General features: G+C 38.1%; 2 protein-coding genes and 1 pseudogene across 2 annotated transcripts in view; all 3 read left to right on the top strand.

Moving 5' to 3' along the window:
* LOC145495923 (RAD52 motif-containing protein 1-like) overlaps positions 1-4,536 on the top strand; it is a 7,194-nt pseudogene extending 2,658 nt beyond the window's left edge.
* LOC145495655 (ras-related protein Rab-5C-like) overlaps positions 1-17,638 on the top strand; it is a 59,291-nt gene that overhangs the window by 38,910 nt on the left and 2,743 nt on the right. Inside the window, exon 2 of the mRNA XM_081475279.1 lies at positions 14,779-14,868. Coding sequence (XP_081331405.1) covers positions 14,779-14,868 — 90 coding nt within the window. The remainder of the gene's footprint in view (positions 1-14,778; positions 14,869-17,638) is intronic.
* Positions 6,057-17,638, top strand: part of LOC145495875 (uncharacterized) — a 297,135-nt gene continuing 285,553 nt past the window's right edge. The window contains exon 1 of the mRNA XM_081475467.1: positions 6,057-6,087. The gene's annotated coding sequence lies outside the window, so the exon portion shown is untranslated. The remainder of the gene's footprint in view (positions 6,088-17,638) is intronic.

Consider the following 17,638-nt stretch of genomic DNA (forward strand, 5'->3'; position numbering starts at 1 on the left):
AACCTTGTTAGTTCTTCACTGTTTGACCGACGCGACAGCGATAAACCTGAGAAGTTAAATATTTGTGTTTCACCGTTCGATCGACGCGACAACATAAACCAGAGAAGATAAACATCTCGCCCCATTGTGGCCATACAGCAATTCAGGTGATAACAATTGAGTTTTTAATTTCGAGGGGTCTGAGTGTTCGGGGTCTGAGGTTTCGGGGTCTGAGTTTTCGTGACACCCGTTTTTCCCGGCTTTCCCTAGACTACCTCCAAATTGTACGACCCCTTGCGAAGACTGGTGACGATCATATCGAAGAAAGCACCGAATATAATGAAGTAAGCACCGAACAAGGAAGTACCGAATATAATGGCCTTTGCACCGAATATAAGGAAGAGAGCACCGAACATAAGGAAGAGAGCACCGAATATAATAGTGTTAGTACCCGTAATAATGAAGAAAACACCAAACAAAGTTAGAACCGAATATAACGAAGAAAGCACCGAATATAATAAAGACAGCACCGAATATAATGAAAAAAGCAACGAATATAACGAAGAAAGCACCGAATATAACGAGGGAAGCACCGAATATAATGGAATAAGCACCGAATATAATGAAGACAGCACCGCATATAAAGACATAAGCACCGAGTATAATGGAATAAGCACCGAGTATAATGAGTTAATCACCGAATATAATAACATAACTACTCAATATAATGACATAAGCACCCAATATAATAAAAAAAAGTATCATAAGACAGTTCTGGCGTTCCATAGTTTTCAATGATTCAGGTGAAACTGCTTAAAATATTTTCCCAGTTTGGATTGGTGTATGAAGTACAAGTGATCGATTCATCGGATAGTTCAGAAGGTAACTTATTTTTCTTCTTCTAATTTTGTGATTATGGAAACTCTTTTTAACGTCAGAACTGTGAACACTGAAGACTTGGATGCTTTAACAAATTGACGTCAGTTTTTTGTGTGTAAAATGTGTAGATGGAGTGGCCCTATACAGTAAGCCTATTAATTTTGTTAGGTGATTACATGATTTTGACTGCAACTTGCTCAGCATAAGTACTTGAAACTTAAAGGAGGCATTTCAGAGCCACCTTCAATGCCAGACAATTTTGAGGTTTTCACTCTATCAGCAACTGCTAAGTAATGGAAATGATAAACCCATTAAAGAATAATAAGTATAACATTGTTGCTAGAACCAGAAGCCTATCACCTGGTGTAGGTGATGTGCGTCTGCTAGAATTCATTACCAGTCTGTCAGTTTAAGTGTTTTGCCTTAGCTGAATCAGCTACAACCCTGGTCTAAACTAGCTGTGACAAAAACTATGTTGAAAAAAATATTATCATTTTTCCATTTGTACTGAGTAGATTCCAAAATGTCGTTAAATAGATGGAGCTTATACCCCTCCCCTGACTTGTAATGTTTGTAATCATGTGGTTTTGGTGGGGACGGGGATAACACAAGAACTTTATCCTTTGGTTTTCAGACCAAAACAACATTGAATGGAGGTAGTGAGGGGTGGGGGGCTACAGTGTGGTTTGATTACATCATAGTATCACATGCAATTATTGACAATACTATCTCGACAGTTTTTTGCAGGGTTGTAGGACGGTGTAGCTAAGTGCATTGACCACTGTAAACATTCAACGTGTAAAATTGGTTTAAACTGTCTTAACAAGCCAACTTGGGATGATCCATTTTTAATCTGATTACTTCCCCACCATGCATGAGAAGGAACCTAATCAAGGCTGCATGTAATAAACTAAAGTAAAGTCAAAAAGTGATTATTAATTAACTGAGTGATTATCTAATAACATGAAAATTATCATTTTTGTCATCAGCTCCTGAGGAGTCCACTGTGAATTGTTCTGACCTGAACTACAGTTCTCTATATGCCTTTGTCAAGTTTTATTCAGCAAGGGCAGCAAAAAAGGCAAAAGAGAGAATAAGTGGAAAGAGACTTTTAGGAGGCCAACTTTTAAAGGTCAGTTTTAGTTTTCCCTTGTGGCAGAGTTCTCATGGTAATAATGTTCTTTATCAATTGTTGCATAATTTTTAGGCCAGGCTGGGGTTGCTTGAAAGGTGGATAGCACTATCCACTAGGTAAATCGCTATCCAGTAGATAAGTGTTAACAAAACAAACCACGCTATCCACTGGATAGTGATTCATCTGGTGGATAGTGTTATCCACCTTTCAAAGAATCCAGGCCAGAGGGCTTGAGTGTCCTGGACGTCAGATCAAGTTATTTGGGTTCGAGCCCTAGCCAGGGTCATTGTGTTGTATCCTTGAGCAAGACACTTAACTCTCACAGTGATTCCCTCTACCTAGATTAGATCTACATATACAAATGGGTACAGGTGATTTTAACGCCACAAGGGGTGGGGGTGGGTAAACCCTCTCATAGACATGCTGTCCCATTAGGGAGGTGTCAAAATACTCCTGGACACTTAATACTACAGAAACCAGGATGTGCTCTGCTGGTAATTGGACCTCTAGGTCCAATGCAGACTTTTTTACCTGTGTACGGTGTTATCTGAGTTAGCTTTAATTAAGAATTTATTGGTTAGCATTGTATATGCAGGTCCAGTTTGCTCAACGGAAAAAGTTCACAGAAGTTGTTTGACACCCTTTGTACATGGCAAAGTACACAGTGTTTGCTTATCATTACTTTGGATTTAATGGGTGGTCAACAAAAATTGTTCAGGTAATGGAATCTTCCTTTCTTCATTTTGTTATGGTCACTCAGGAATGGTGATTATTTATTTGTTTATTTGTCTTTGAGCTTTAAATACCATCATTAGATCTCTTGTTTAGGGTAGATTACCTAGTACATAATAGCTTTACTAATTACTGGCAACCAAAGTCAATTATCTGAATTTGTAAACTAAAGTCGTAGTTGATGTTAAAATTCTGATATATGATTTCTAAATTTTTGTGAATTAGGGTTTTCTGAGAGAACCTCAGTCAAGTCCAAACACTTCCATTTGGGTAATATGGGTCACCACAATGTGTCATCAGTGCAGGTACTTACTGTAACTCTTCACATTTAGTGACTTAAGAGGAGTGTAGCCACTTGCCTAGGTGAGGAGCCACTCCCCTTCATGCAACAGAAACATGGAAAAGAAATTGTTCCTCTCACAAGTTTTTACTATTGCACTTTTTGCAGCTTAGAGAGGCTAGAGAATAAAATTGATAACAGTGATTGTCAGGAAAAGAACAATTCTTTGTATAGATGTGTGGTTAGACTGGAGATTAAAGATTGTGAATTCTTTTGTGATGGCACTGGGCATGGTGTAGATCAAAACATGATAGAGCAAGGTTAGTACAGATTGATGGGCTGTCAAAGTGTCAACACTGATATTTTTAAATTCAAACAGTGGCTTGAGGATGTTCACATGAATTGTTTCTGTGCATCCTTACTGCGTAGGAAAATTCACACTCTACATCATCAAGTGTGTGCTAAGTAATAAAATGAACAATAACAGGGGAGATGGCCATTGCTATGGATTTAGCGATCTTGCACGTTCAGTGACCCCTATTTTTCTTTTGATAGATCACTTCCTCTACTGATTTTCTCTGTTTAGCAAAAAAAGAAAGAAAATCTATCAATTAAAAGTTTGAATTTTTTGCAAAATGCACCATCGAATTCTGTTCTTTTTAGTTCTTTGTTTATCTGTTGCGTGGTTTCAAATGCCTCTTGAAGGGTTAAGTTATGTTAGCAACATTTGGAATTATTTATGCAACAGACCCACTTTTACGAAATATGACTAATATCATTTACCTCCGTTGACTCACCTTCGATATTTAAGACCATGTGGACCATCTGTAAACCATGCTGAATTATGTACGCCAATTTGTCACATGCTTTGACTCTGAAATGAAGTTGCTGACTCCCAAGTTTTTTTTTGCATTTTTGACACAGGTAACTCATTATCTGACTGCAGTAAAAATTTTAAAAAAATCTGTTTACTGGAAATGTTCGTGCGAACGTCCTTAAGCAATGGTATCATAATCTGTCAATAGAGCAATTGTGAGAGTCTTCCATGTGGAAAGAAATTTGTGTTCAATAGCCCAAGGCTAGTAGATTTCTTTTTGAAACTTTTTGAGGAAATAAATATTATGTGACTTTTCAACTTTCAAATTCTTTGTAAATTTTATGGTTCACAGAAAAAGACCCTGCCAAAAGACTTGAATTGCTTGGATATGCCAAGAAACTGGCCCACAGACATGCATATGAAAATGCATTTAGAAGAGTGACTATTATATCTTTGGACAATGGCAAAGTTGGAGTAGAGATAAACCAACAAGACATGCCTGATTGCAGTTTTGATGAGCCTGTAGAGGATGGAATAGTTCATGTAAGCCACATTGAAGAAATGCCTGTCAGTGATTCAGATGAGGAATACAATACACCATTAGAACTTCAGAATACAAGCAACTCTTCACTTGCTTGTAATGGTGCTGAAAGCTGAAATTGCACTTAATGAACCTGGAGAGGAAGGAACAGTTCTTGTAAACAATAGTGAAGAAATGCCTGTCAGTGATTCAGATGAGGAATACAATACACCATAAATGATTAGAACTTCAGAATACAAGTAACTCTTCACTTGCTTGTCATAGTGTTGAAAGCTGAAATTGAACTTAATGAACCTGGAGAGGAAGGAACAGTTCTTGTAAACAATAGTGAAGAAATGCCTGTCAGTGATTCAGATGAGGAATACAATACACCAATAGAACTTCAGAATACAAGTAACTCTTCACTTGCTTGTAATGGTGTTGAAAGCTGAAATTGTACTTAATGAACCTGCAGAGTATGGAATAGTTCATGTAATCCATATTGAAGAAATGCCTGTCAGTGATTCAGATGAGAAACACAATACACAATTAGAACTTCAGAATACAAGGAACTCTTCACTTGCTTGTAATGGTGTTGAAAGCTGAAATTGCACTTAATGAACCTGGAGAGGAAGGAACAGTTCATGTAAACCATATTGAAGAAATGCCTGTCAGTGATTCAGATCTCCTATTTTTGATTCCAGTTTGAACTGTAAACCATACTTACACGAATTGAGCAAGAAAGTTTCAAGAGGTATTGGAGTATTATCTAAAATTAGATATTATGTAAACAGGAATAAATTATTACATCAATTATATTATTCACTTATTTACCCCTTCCTCACCTATGATTTATCAATTTGGGGCAATACTTATAATTCTACTCTTAAATCTTTAGTAATTCTTCAAAAGAGGGCTATACGTATTATAACTTTCTTGAAACCAGATGAACACTCTGAGCCTCTTTTTAAGGAATTAGAGATTGTTAAATTAACTGATCTTGTTGTCCTTCACAATGCACTTTTCATGCGTCACTATTACTATAATCTTCTTCCATCTTCTTTTGAAAATTTTTTTTTTTGGACTGTATTGGGTCAAAATTTTACCTCATTAGCATATGGTAAGACATTTAGATTGTCTCTTTTAAGATTGATAGAGTACAGTGAACGTGCATTTTTTCTTTAAATTTTCGTGGCTACTGTTGCTGGGCAACAGTAGCCATAATGTTATTAAATGTTTTATTCATGTGAAAAATAAATTTCGAGGAAAAATCCGGTACTTTCCAGGAATGCAATAATGTTACAACACCTTATTATCCAATTTTCGCTCTATTATCTGTCATCTAGTCGCTTACGGGAGGTTAAAAACGAAAGAAAATTTCAGACTTTTAGCTCCAAAAGTGGTCGCGGTTGCTTACCAGAGGTGGTCACTTACAAGAGGTTCCAAATATAGTGATTTGACTGGGAAACTTTTGGTAATTTGGAAAGCTGGTTGCCGAGAAGAGGTGGTCACTTATGAGAGGTGTTTGCAACCGGAGGTTCCTCTGTATTTATTTAAATCAACAATTAAATGGACACTCAGGATAATTTTGCTGCGTTTTTGGTCAAAACATCATTGTATATCTGTCTCTAGACCTGGTATATACTTAAGGAAATCCAAACCTCCTTGGGGGGGGGGGGGGGGGGCACTTGCAAATAAAGAGGATGGGGGTGATCTTCTGAAATTTTGATAAGAACCCCTAAGAGGTACCAAGATCCTGTTTTGTGGGCGTGGCTTAAATGTTTTTCACCCCTAAGAGGTACTAATTCTAAAACAACATATTATCTCTTGTTGTATAATTTTCGGATCAATACACCAAAAGGTACGGCAAAAGCTACCGCTGTGGACCGTTTGAGGCTGAACACAATTGAGGTACCAAAACCGCTTCTTTAGCCCCTAAAAGATACGATGAGCAACCCCGTCCTTTTTATTTGAAAGTTCGAACGCTTTGATACACAGACGAGATGAAGCGCAGATTGAAGAAATTATACAAAAATCGAAGAAGTTAAACATTTAGCCAGGGCCATGTAATAAGAAATCAACTAATAGCGAGGCGTGATAAAAATACGGTTTTGCTTTCGACTCGCGTCAGTCACTTCTGTCATTTGAAGGCGTTTTGTGTTTTACGCCTTCTGGTCGGGCGAAAATTGGGGCGAGAGCAGAAAATCGACGGAGCGGGTGCTGGTGGGGCGATTGAGAGACTGCGGAAATGTTGTTCATTGATGCTCAGTAAATGCTACGACGGCGCTACGAAGGCGATATGACATGTCTGTGTGATCAATGTTTGGTAGTCTAGGATCATTCTTTCAAAAAATCGGCCAGAAATGGTAATGGTCAATAGCCTGCAACGTTCTTTCCCGAGGTAAGAAGTGTTTGAAGTCTTTAGGGTATTTGTACTTTATTTGTATTTGTACTCAGCTCGTATTTATAACGCACGCTTGTTAAATAGCATACGCAGCAAATTGCATTCCAGAATCTTAGATGTTAGATGTTGAGGCTGTTTGAAGGCCTGAGAGATCACAAGCCTCATGAAACAAAAGTTATTAACGTAAGTTAAGCTCGTGTAGCACATATCTGCTCGCTGCAGATGAATTTTGTTATTTTCCCTGCACAGTCATGATCACCCTGGGTGCTGGGTACATAAACTTAACTTACCCAAGTATTAGAACTACCTTGTATTATGTGTTGTTTACTTTAAAAACACATGAAGCTAAAACTGAAAAACTAAGTTAGGGTTGATCCACACTGAGAACAAAACGTTTTGTGTCAAAGTTTAACAAACAAACCTGTCAACTCATAACTTGTAGATGGTTTGTCTAGCCACAGGCGGCCCAGACGTTGTATACGATTAATACGTGAGATTATGCTGTGGCGATTGCGTTACAATTTTAGCCGTTTATAAGACAATGTATGAGAATGCTTCGAAAATTACCCTAAATGCTACGTGTAGAAAATAATTTGAATAAAATGGCTTACCTTATGTTTGTATTCCGTTGTTTTGATGTCTCTGGGTTCCTGGAGGTGGTTTAGAGCCATTTAGGCAAGTTTTACTTTCTGGCGGTTTGCTTCCCCTAAAGAGAAATGAAAGGCGGACGACCCACTGACCCGACAAACGTCGGCATCATGTTTCAGTTAGGCTTTGTGTTTTCCACAATAAAAGACACGTTAAAAGGTTTAAGTGAGAATTTTTCTAAGCAAAAAAAAACTAGCTGTGAAATTGACAAGGTAAGAAAACTATCAAAGCACAAACGCGTAGCGAAAAATTTGTTTGTATGGAATTTTTTTTGTATGATTTCATCCAACTTGCATCAGCTATAATCAATCAACGTTTAAAAGAATTTTATAGCAAATAAAGCATGATACAAGAGTTGATAGGACGTGTTTCTCGTTTAAACAAATGAGGCATTACACAGGTTTGTGGCAAGCGTATATTTAATGACTCTTATCTTTGTTTTATCTTCTGTCAGTACTATAATAATTACTGTTAAATACTTACGGGAAGATTAAAAAATTATCAGATACCCCGCACCACCCTATTACCCGCAGCAACGGTAGTTTACTGAAAAATTAACGCATTACCCGCGGGTAATCTGCCAGAAATTACGGTAATAGCTTGACAGATGCATGCAACCTTGGTTTATAGTGTCCTTCTTTGATATTGGACACAAGTGTTATGGTCAATTGACACCTGTCAAAACAAGGTATCTGCTGACTGGCATCATGTGACCATATCGTGGGCTGAAGTTTAGATCTCATCAAGGTCACGTATTTTCTTTTAAAGTTGACCGCTGACCAATTGCTGGTTTTCCATTGGATCGTGGGCTCATGTTGAGTAAACTTGTTGTAATCAGGGTGCGGATGTTCAGAGGCTGGTTAACGCTAACCCAGGATTGAAAGTTAACTGAAATTAAATTTTTCTTGTACACAAATGTTTTTCACTGCTTTTGTTTTGTGTAGTTTGAGATTAATCAGATTTGGAGGGGGTCCTAGGTCTTAGTTTTTGAAATTCAGAGGGGGTCTCAAGTCTTACATGTACTTTTTGAAATTTGCAGGGGGGTCTAAGGTCTTAGTTTTTGAGATTCAGAGGGGGTCTTAGGTCTTAGTTTTTGAGATTCAGAGGGGGTCTTAGGTCTTAGTTTTTGAAATTTGGAGGGGGTCTTCTAAGGTCTTAGTTTTTAATGTGGAAAAATATTTATATTTTCCAAGTTGTAGTGGTGGGTTTATTTCACTTCATCACTCCTTCACTGGGTCACTTCCTGTTAGACATTTGGAATCATGGGGGAACTACCATATGAACAGGTTAGGGATGCTTGTAAGAAAATTTGAATTTAACTCCTGAAGAAGACTAATTTGGGCATTGCTCGAGCTTCAGTAGACCCCAAAGAGATACCACTTAGAATGGAATAGGTTCGATTACTAGCCACTGTTCAAGAGAGGATCCCACGCGCACTTGTAGACCCGACTCACGTACTCGAGAGATCAGCAAAAAACAAATGAGAGCTTTTTAGGTTTTAGGTTTTGAGACACCCCTTTTTGTACGCATTATTTGCGGGTGTCTCTGCACTGAGCATGGATTACCTCTCTTTATTTAATTTGATTTCAACAACCAGTGAGGATAATTTATAAATATGTGACGGCTTGTTATTAAAACAAACAGTGCAGTGCATTTACGTGTGTCAGAGCCACGGTCTGTCAGCTGAGCTGTCTCTAGGTTAAGTTTTAACATGTTATTCAAGGGCAAAAAAACCACAGGGAAGTCAAGCTGACTGGTTATGAGTCAGATAGGAGGTAGTGACAGTGGCTGAGTGGTTGGGGCACTAGACTAGCTGCAGTTGTTTCTCTTTAGACCTGAGTTCAGCTCCTTCATGGCAGTTGTAAATAGCCAGCTGATAAAATTTATGATCAAAAACTAATGATTGAAATGACTGTAATTTGATAATCTGGGACCGTGATAATTAGACACATTAAAGGATAGGGATATTAGCTATTTCTTGATTTTTTGTCTTATTTGTCCTTCACCCACCATCAGATGTATAAGTACCATTTGTAAAATATTTCTTGATTTTTTTTCTTTTAGTTTCTACTAGACCTTTCCTTGGTTGATTTTCTACTTACACAGCCCTTAACTTCTTATTGGTTGTCATAGAACATCGGATCAGAAACTTAATGAGACTTGAGTATATTTGGTCATGGCTAACTTCAAGCGTATGTTACACATTCAGATATATTTCCATAACAGAAGCACAATTGTATCCTTCACCTTACTTGCAAATGCTTGTTTCACACATTGCAGTCTCTTGCTGACATATTTGTGAGATGTCCATTAATTGTTTTGCTGCCATGTGCATGTACTATACAAGAAAAAGAAAAAAATCCAGTAATTAGCATAATAGCTGTCATAGTGAAAAACTACTTGACTTTATGTAAAGTGAATGTGAGGGAATTTATAGGATATTTTAAGAAAATTAATGGATGGGAAAAGTTAAAAATCTTTGTTTTAAGTGATTACTGCTGAAACTAAATTTCTCTTAAAAAAACGACAACAACAACAACAACAACAACAACAACAAAACAAAACAAAACAAAAAAACTTGCTAAGTACAATATCAATGTTTCAAACTTGGTAATTGTAATAACTGGGTGCCGGTGGATTGGGTAACTAACCTAACATTGGGGGGGGGGGGGGGGGGGGGAGGGTAGCACTGTTCTCAGCAGGTGCTAAGAGATATGCCTGTGATCATATGAGTTATGTGTCAAATTCAGATTTGAACCATGATGTACCTAATGGCATACTTACACAGACATGTTGCTTAGTCTTTGGTTTTAATTTTTGGCATCCAACTGTTTCCAAAAACAGTGAGGGAAAATTATATTTCATGCAAGACTGAAATTGATTATATTAAATAAATTAATTTTTCTTCTCCCTGTTGACCTATGCAGTACTAAAAAAAGATGGAAATTATTGATGGTAACCAACATGCATGTAGGTTGGGGGAGGGGGGGAGACAGTGGGGCATGAACTTTCCACTACCCATTACCTTAAATCTCCAGACCTTGCACCTTCCTTAGTTGTTGTTATAACCAGGTGTTAAATTTGTGTCAAAAAAGTATCTCAAAGGACCTCACAAAATACTTCACTTCATGTTCCATTACCTTCAGTTGGGAATAATAATTCTCCCATTGTCTCTTTTCATGCCTTCTTTAGAGTTTCCACTCGATTTTCTGCTTGTTTGTGGCTGTAAGCTCACCCTTACTTTTTACTTCAGATTTATATATGCAGCCATTAATGGGAGAAGTGGCTGTACTGGGAATTTGGAGATCCAGCATGTGTTTTGAGGGCATAAACAATTAAGGCCGGGAGCCTGTTTTAAGCTTTAAAATTGATACATACTTCAGTGTGTGTCATTGACGTACAATGCATGTGCTTGAAAGTTTGGTAGGATAGTTTGAAAGAAGCTAATAAGAGTTACTTGAGATATGGCTTAGAGTGACCCTGAACTTTTCTAGTTCATCTGGCCTGGGTAATGTTCGATAATGCTTATATCCACTGGATAAATCATTATCCAGCAGATAAGTGTCAGCAAAACAAACCGTGCTATCCACTGGATAGGGATTTATCTTGTGGATAGTGTTATACAGCCTTCCAACAAATGGGGCAGTGTTCAATAAATGAATTGCCAATAGGAATGATGAAAGAGTTTGATGTTGCTTGTACCATAAAATGTGCATTATATTGATACACACTAGTCTTACAGTTACCGAGTTTGATAGGATGGCTTTGCTATATAGCTAAGTGAACCCTGTATTAAGCAGACACCCATGGGACAGTCACTAGTGTCCGCTTAATACAGGGTACGTGTCCGCTCTAAACAGGTTCTAATATTAAGATTAGTGCAATGATACACTGTAATTAATTGTTAATCCTTTTGTAACACAGCGTAAGACAGTGTAAGATCAAAGACTGTTCCAAGCACAATGTTCAGTCAGTCGATGCATCAATCTGGAATAATCTACTCAGGTTTAAAATGACATTGCCGAACAAATTATGTTAAGGGAGTAAGCTGAGCTTTTAGAAGTAAAAAGCCCTTGAAGTGTTCGCTTATTGCACTGGTTTTGTGAAACAAAACGGCTTAATAATATTTGTGTCAGCTGCATCCGCTTAACAGAGGTGTCCTCTGAATGCAGGTTTCTTTTACAGTAAATGTTGGGAGAAAATTTAGGGACCCCAAGCTGGTGTCCACTTACTAGAGGGAGTGCACTTAAGATAGGGTCTGCTTAACACAGGTTAACGCCCAAGTCGCTAGTGGAGGGAAGGTGCCTACAAAGCCCGGGGGCTGCAACCGCAGTCACATCCCCAAGGCGTTAGAACACCCGACTGGCGTGCCCAACCTGCAACCAAGCCACCTACAGGCACCCGTCACACTCAAGCCAGATGGCATTGGGGGAAAAAAAATGCTGAAAAGAGGGGGGGGGGGGGGGGGGGGAATAGGGAGGGAACGCCGAGAACTGCTAAACTATAATTCAATCCACAACGCCACACTAACAGAGCGATGAACACACTGCGAGCACATGGGATGACAACACATGTACTAACCAAAAATACCGCTGGACAATTTCAGCCCCAGGGCTCTCACGACCATATGACTGTTGTAAACGCTACAGAACACACCAAACACTAAACAAACGCTGACAGATGGCCAAGGCACTAACAAACGCCTACAAAACGCTACTGACCAGACTCGCTCCTGGTCATAAACTATGTAAAATTTCATTCAACTATATCAAACGCTACACAACGCACCAAACGCTAACCAAACGCTAACCAAACGCTCACAGACGGCCAAAACACTAACAACCGCCTATAAAAATGCTACTGACCAGACTAGTTCCTAGTCGTTAACTATGTTAAATTTCATTTAACTATATTTTCATACTCGCAATAAAGATACTATAAAGCTCCCCAAAATCCAATACAATTGGGGAAAACAACGTTCACGGTACCACTGTTTCAAAGACTTCAATGAGTTAGAGAGAACTGTAAGAAACTCAGCAAGTTTGCCAATTTTTAAGAAGTGTCTTTTTTCTGCTTTTTATAATTAATTTTTTTTTTTCTTTTTAATCTCTGTAGTGTATATGTTGTAAATATTTATTTATTTCGGTTTTAGCTCTAATTTATAGATTTTAATTGTATCATTATATAGTATATATCTAGTATTAGGACCTCTATGTAAACCACTTTTAGTGATGGAGCTTCCTAATAAAAGATTGTTACTACTGTAGCTGTGTTACATGTATAAAAGGAAATGACTGAACTTTACTCATGACAGCAGGCCAAAATATGAGCAGGGGTAAATTGCCACAGCCTGAAGGTGGTCATAATGATGGGGTTGAATGGAGTTACACTGTTGTCAACAGTTAAACTTGGTGGTAAATATAATTCAGGCAGCCAAACTGAACAGGTGTTTACCGTAGTGAGTTTGAACATGATCATTAAATAAAACTTGTGAAATTTATGAATATGCAATTTTTGTTGTTCAAACTTAAAAGCAAGCAATCAAAAGATGTGATCAGTTGGTGTCGTGCTGTTTTCAAAATTATACAGAAGGGGCTTTTTGTATTAAAAATTACAGAATGCATAATTGGTATTAATCTGAGGTTTGCAGCCCGTTCATGTGAGCGGAATAGTTATTCATTGGATTCATTTGTTTGGAAGTAGCAATGAATTTTACAAGTAGATAAGTAGAGAATACTCACTGTTTGCATTGTACTTCTAGGTGAAAGTACTTAACAGTTGCAGCTGTACAACAGTTTTATCCTAAGGCTAAATTCGGATGTGCTGTCTACTGAGGGAAGCCAGGAAAAGTCCTTTCAGGGAAGTTAGGACATAACATGTGTGAAGTGTTACTATTGGGTGAGTGCTCACGGTGTTTGTTGTAATTATGTTGTTAAGTTTGTAGGATCTTTAATTATTACACAATGTATCTTTCAAATTTAGTAATTCAGTTTAAACGGTTAAGGTTGTTATGAGTTAGGGTTCAATTGTATGCTTTGTTGTATGATATGCCACTATTATCTACTAATTAAGCAAAGGAAGCTAAAAATTGAGCCACTGGAAAAACAAAGCACAACAGAAGATGTTTTACATTCTTGAAAGTAGTACGGGTGGTGAGGTGGCTGATGGTAAGTGAGTTGGGGCTGGATGGTCCATGTTAAGTGGTCAGGGACATTTTGTTGTTCTTAGTCAAGATAGTTTGCCGTCACAACACCTCTTGATACAAGGAGGACTGGATGCAAGGGTGTACATGTATATGTTGTAGTTTAAACATAATGTATTTTAGGTAAGAATGTCTTAAGCCAGGTTATTTTGTTTTAACTTAGTTTAGATTTTGCAAATAACTTTATTTATTTCTTCATGTTTGGGGGTTTCTTAAAAAAGAATAACATGCACACCACCCACCTCCCTGACTGTCCCTAACCCTACCCTACCCCTAAGGGGACACCAAAAATAAAAAGGATAGGGTTAACGCTGTTCATTGAAAACTTTGAAAAGAATCCCTAAGAGGTACCAAGATCCTCATCGTTTTTATATGAAAGTCCACCCAGTACCCTACCCAGCCAGGATCCCATTTTAACCCCCACTTTTTTACTTTGTACTCACCTAGATTCACCCAATCTCTGACTTTGTAGTCCACTTTCATCTCCACTTGGCTATGCAAGCAATCATTACAAATTTTTGAATATTTAAAGGCCTAATAAGTTATTGGTTTCCAGACTCCCCCAACCCCTTTGACGAAAATTAGACTAGTTTGAAATCATCCTGACCAAAAAAAAGCATTTTTAACTACAACATATATACATGTGTACCAGTCTGCTTGGTGAACTGTGGAACTGTTGGGCACTTTGGATAACTGCCTTTGGGGAAGCAGTTACCTGTTGTGGACTAGTGTCCAACTCTAAGAAGAGTACCGGTAATGTTGTTTAAGGGGACTGTGATGCAGTGTAAACTACAGTAGCTCGGGGCCTGCTGGTGAACTGTGAAACTGTTGGGCACTTTGGATAACTGCCTTTGGGGAAGCAGTTACCTGTTGTGGACTAGTGTCCAACTCTAAGAAGAGTACCGGTAATGTTGTTTAAGGGGACTGTGATGCAGTGTAAACTACAGTAGCTCGGGGCCTGCTGGTGAACTGTGAAACTGTTGGGCACTTTGAATAACTGCCATGGCTTTTCGTTTTGCTCCTCCATTTTGGTAGCTGTAGGAAAAACTCTCTTTCTTTTGCTGTTTTCTACAAATCTTAGTAATTTCCGTAATTTTCAGTGATTAAGTAAAATATGATAAGATATCTAGCCTCCGTTGTCCTTTAAGTTTTGAATTTAGCTTTTAAATTGTTCCTGAACAGGTGCTTCTTCTGTTGGAAAAACATGTTTGTTTAATAGATATTATAAAGGACCAGCTGGTTTCAGTCCTGATACTTTGCCCACTACTGAAGGTGAGATGCATGTTTAGTTCTAAACAGCATTATTTAAATTGAGTAAGTTTAATTATTACATGACCAAGTTAGTCCAGTCAAGGCCAATAACCAAAACTAACCAATTAGATTGCTTTATTGCTGTTCCATATTTTCGCTTATGGCTTATCTGTTTATAGGAAATAACTTACATGTCAGAGCTTGTTAATCGTTTTCTTCCAACTTTTCCCCGTTTTGCCTCGCGCTTACGTGACCAGAGTCATGTGGACACGAGGATATGGAGGGTTTTTGCTGTATTCCTGTGTAAGGATTCTTCCCATTCCGATCCTAACGAAGATTCCTGTGTAAGGATTTTTCGCAGTTCTGATTGTATTCTGTTTTCTTGACATTCTATTAACAGCATGAAAGCATATCATCGCATCACGCTACTTGGGTTAAACTCAGAAGTAGGTCAAATCACTCTAGACAAATCACACGGAACTGATTCGCGTTGACTGGTTTTTGACTCTTCTGTATCATTTGAATCCGTGAAATGAATTCGAGCAAATAACAACATATTTAAGTTTAAAGTTGGCTTTAATTACAGAGCCACGTAAAGGTCCCTGAAATGGAATCTATTTTAGAAAACCCTTTTTAGTGCAGAGTGCACTTTTGGGATGGTTATGGGAGCTGCCTGCCGCTAAGGAACTAAGGCACTATGGCGCTAAGGTGTAAACTTTAATGTTTGTTTAATTAATTAATTTCAATTAATTAATTAGTCTAGAGGCAAGGAATTAGTGGGGGTAGGGTGGGAAAGGTACATGTGTACTCTACGTAAAACACATTTCATCGCCGTCACTTAGCTTTGAACATCGCAAAGCTATATATTTGTTTCAGGTAACCCCTTGCTCTCCTTGTGGTACCATTCTCCTTAGAACAAAACTTATTTGTCCTAAACGCATGCGTAGATTAGTTAGCGTTCGTGGCTTCTATATTAGGTGAAGGACACATTGCATACGGACGCATGCGTTCTAGCATCGCTAGTGTTGTACACTATCTTTCCATGCGGTATTTTATATATCATGTCATGTGTCCAAGGACGGCAGTTATTTTTCAGGTAGCGCCAATTGTCCCTTTTTATTGCAAAAGGGAAACGTTACTGTGGCTGCGTAGCTTTTAGAATTACACGGGTCGGTTCAACAAATATCATCTGCTGTTTTCAATCTACAATAGTGTACTTGTCAGGGTTCAAATGTATTGCTTCTCCTTAGCGGCTTGTTTATTTCTTGCCTTAATTGTGTCTGTAAGGGAGACCAAAAAGTTCCCAAGTTAGTGGCTTTAATACTCCGCAGACTGTAAATTTGTAACAAAAGAAACCAGGAAAATGCTCAAATATAGCTGCAGACGCCGTGGCACCTAATGAAAGCGCAAATTGATTTAATCAGTCTTTTGGGAGACTCATTCATATGGGTCAAGTAGCGCTGTTTATCTTCAATACTTTTCGTTGAAATGCTTCTCAGCCATCAATATCGTTGTGTGTTTATTTTGAATTGTTTTATTGTTAACAACAAAGTGGCAACAGAAAAAGAAAGTGGTATTTTGTGACTATCTGATAATTCGATCCTTGAATGCACGGACATTTCTGAACGAGTTCTTGTGAACTCCTTGGTGCTCCGTGGGTAAACAAATTACATTTACATTTACATTTACATTTTTTTTACATTTAAATTAGTTCTTGTTCATCGGTAAGAATTTGCATTTTTAGTAAAACAACATCGTTTCTGTTCCGTTTCTTCATCACCACATCAGATATTTAACTTTCTTTCATTTATCTCCAAAAAACAAGGACATCTTCCGTATGTTTTGGAGAAAACAAGGGTTTCATATTACATGCCTTTGCGAGGAAAACAAAAGTATCAAGTTACAAAGTTGGCGTGAAGAGCTAAATTGTCACGTTTGCTGCTTCAGCGTATTATTGAATTTAAAATGAACGAAAATCAACGTAAAACACCAGTAGTAATTAATTTGTGCGTAAGTTTTGGACCTTGAATGAAAATACAACCTTGAAACATACACACTGCAAAGGAGAAAAGCCGTAGCAGACTACCAAGGTAGACACAAACCGGAAGTGAACCGAGCAGGGGTGAGTACTTATGGGACTACTGTACCAGAGCTATCAATTACGCTCTGCACTAACTGAGATTGTCTCACGAGTTGATAAAGGGTCGTAAAAGCTGAAGTCTCAAAAAACTAAATACCACTCTAACATGAAAAAAAGTCTAGAGATGGAAATGAGCCGATTCAAAACTATCATATAATGCGCACTTTCTGAAAATAAGCAAACAGGTGTAAAACAAAACAAAACAAAACAAAAAATAACTGTCAATAAGGGCCAGATTGTGTCAGATCGAATTGTGTTCGTAAAACTACCGGAAGTGAAAATGCGCTCCTGTTTACTTAAGCTAGCGTTACACTTGCAGGAGTAACTGCAGAATACCCTGCCACATCGAGCCCTTCACTGAAAATGGGTGACTACGGGTATGCGCAATTTATTTGTAACGTGAATAAATTATATACTTCAGTTTGAATTAATGAGACATTCTGCCGTGAAGTCCGCTTAAATTGCACTTGTTTGGTTTGGTAGTGGATTTCCTCGCACTCTAAAACAAGTGACACGAGGCTGCCCAAAGGGCCTTTGATTTTCAGTCGTTTAGTGTCTATATTACCTTTCGAGGTTTTTTCTAAACAACTAGACACTCTAAGAGCGTTTACTCGGGCTTCGTACCACAGTATCAAATCGTACCATACGAAA

Source organism: Orbicella franksi, chromosome 8, assembly GCF_964199315.1.
Source record: "Orbicella franksi chromosome 8, jaOrbFran1.1, whole genome shotgun sequence".
NCBI lineage: Eukaryota > Metazoa > Cnidaria > Anthozoa > Scleractinia > Merulinidae > Orbicella > Orbicella franksi.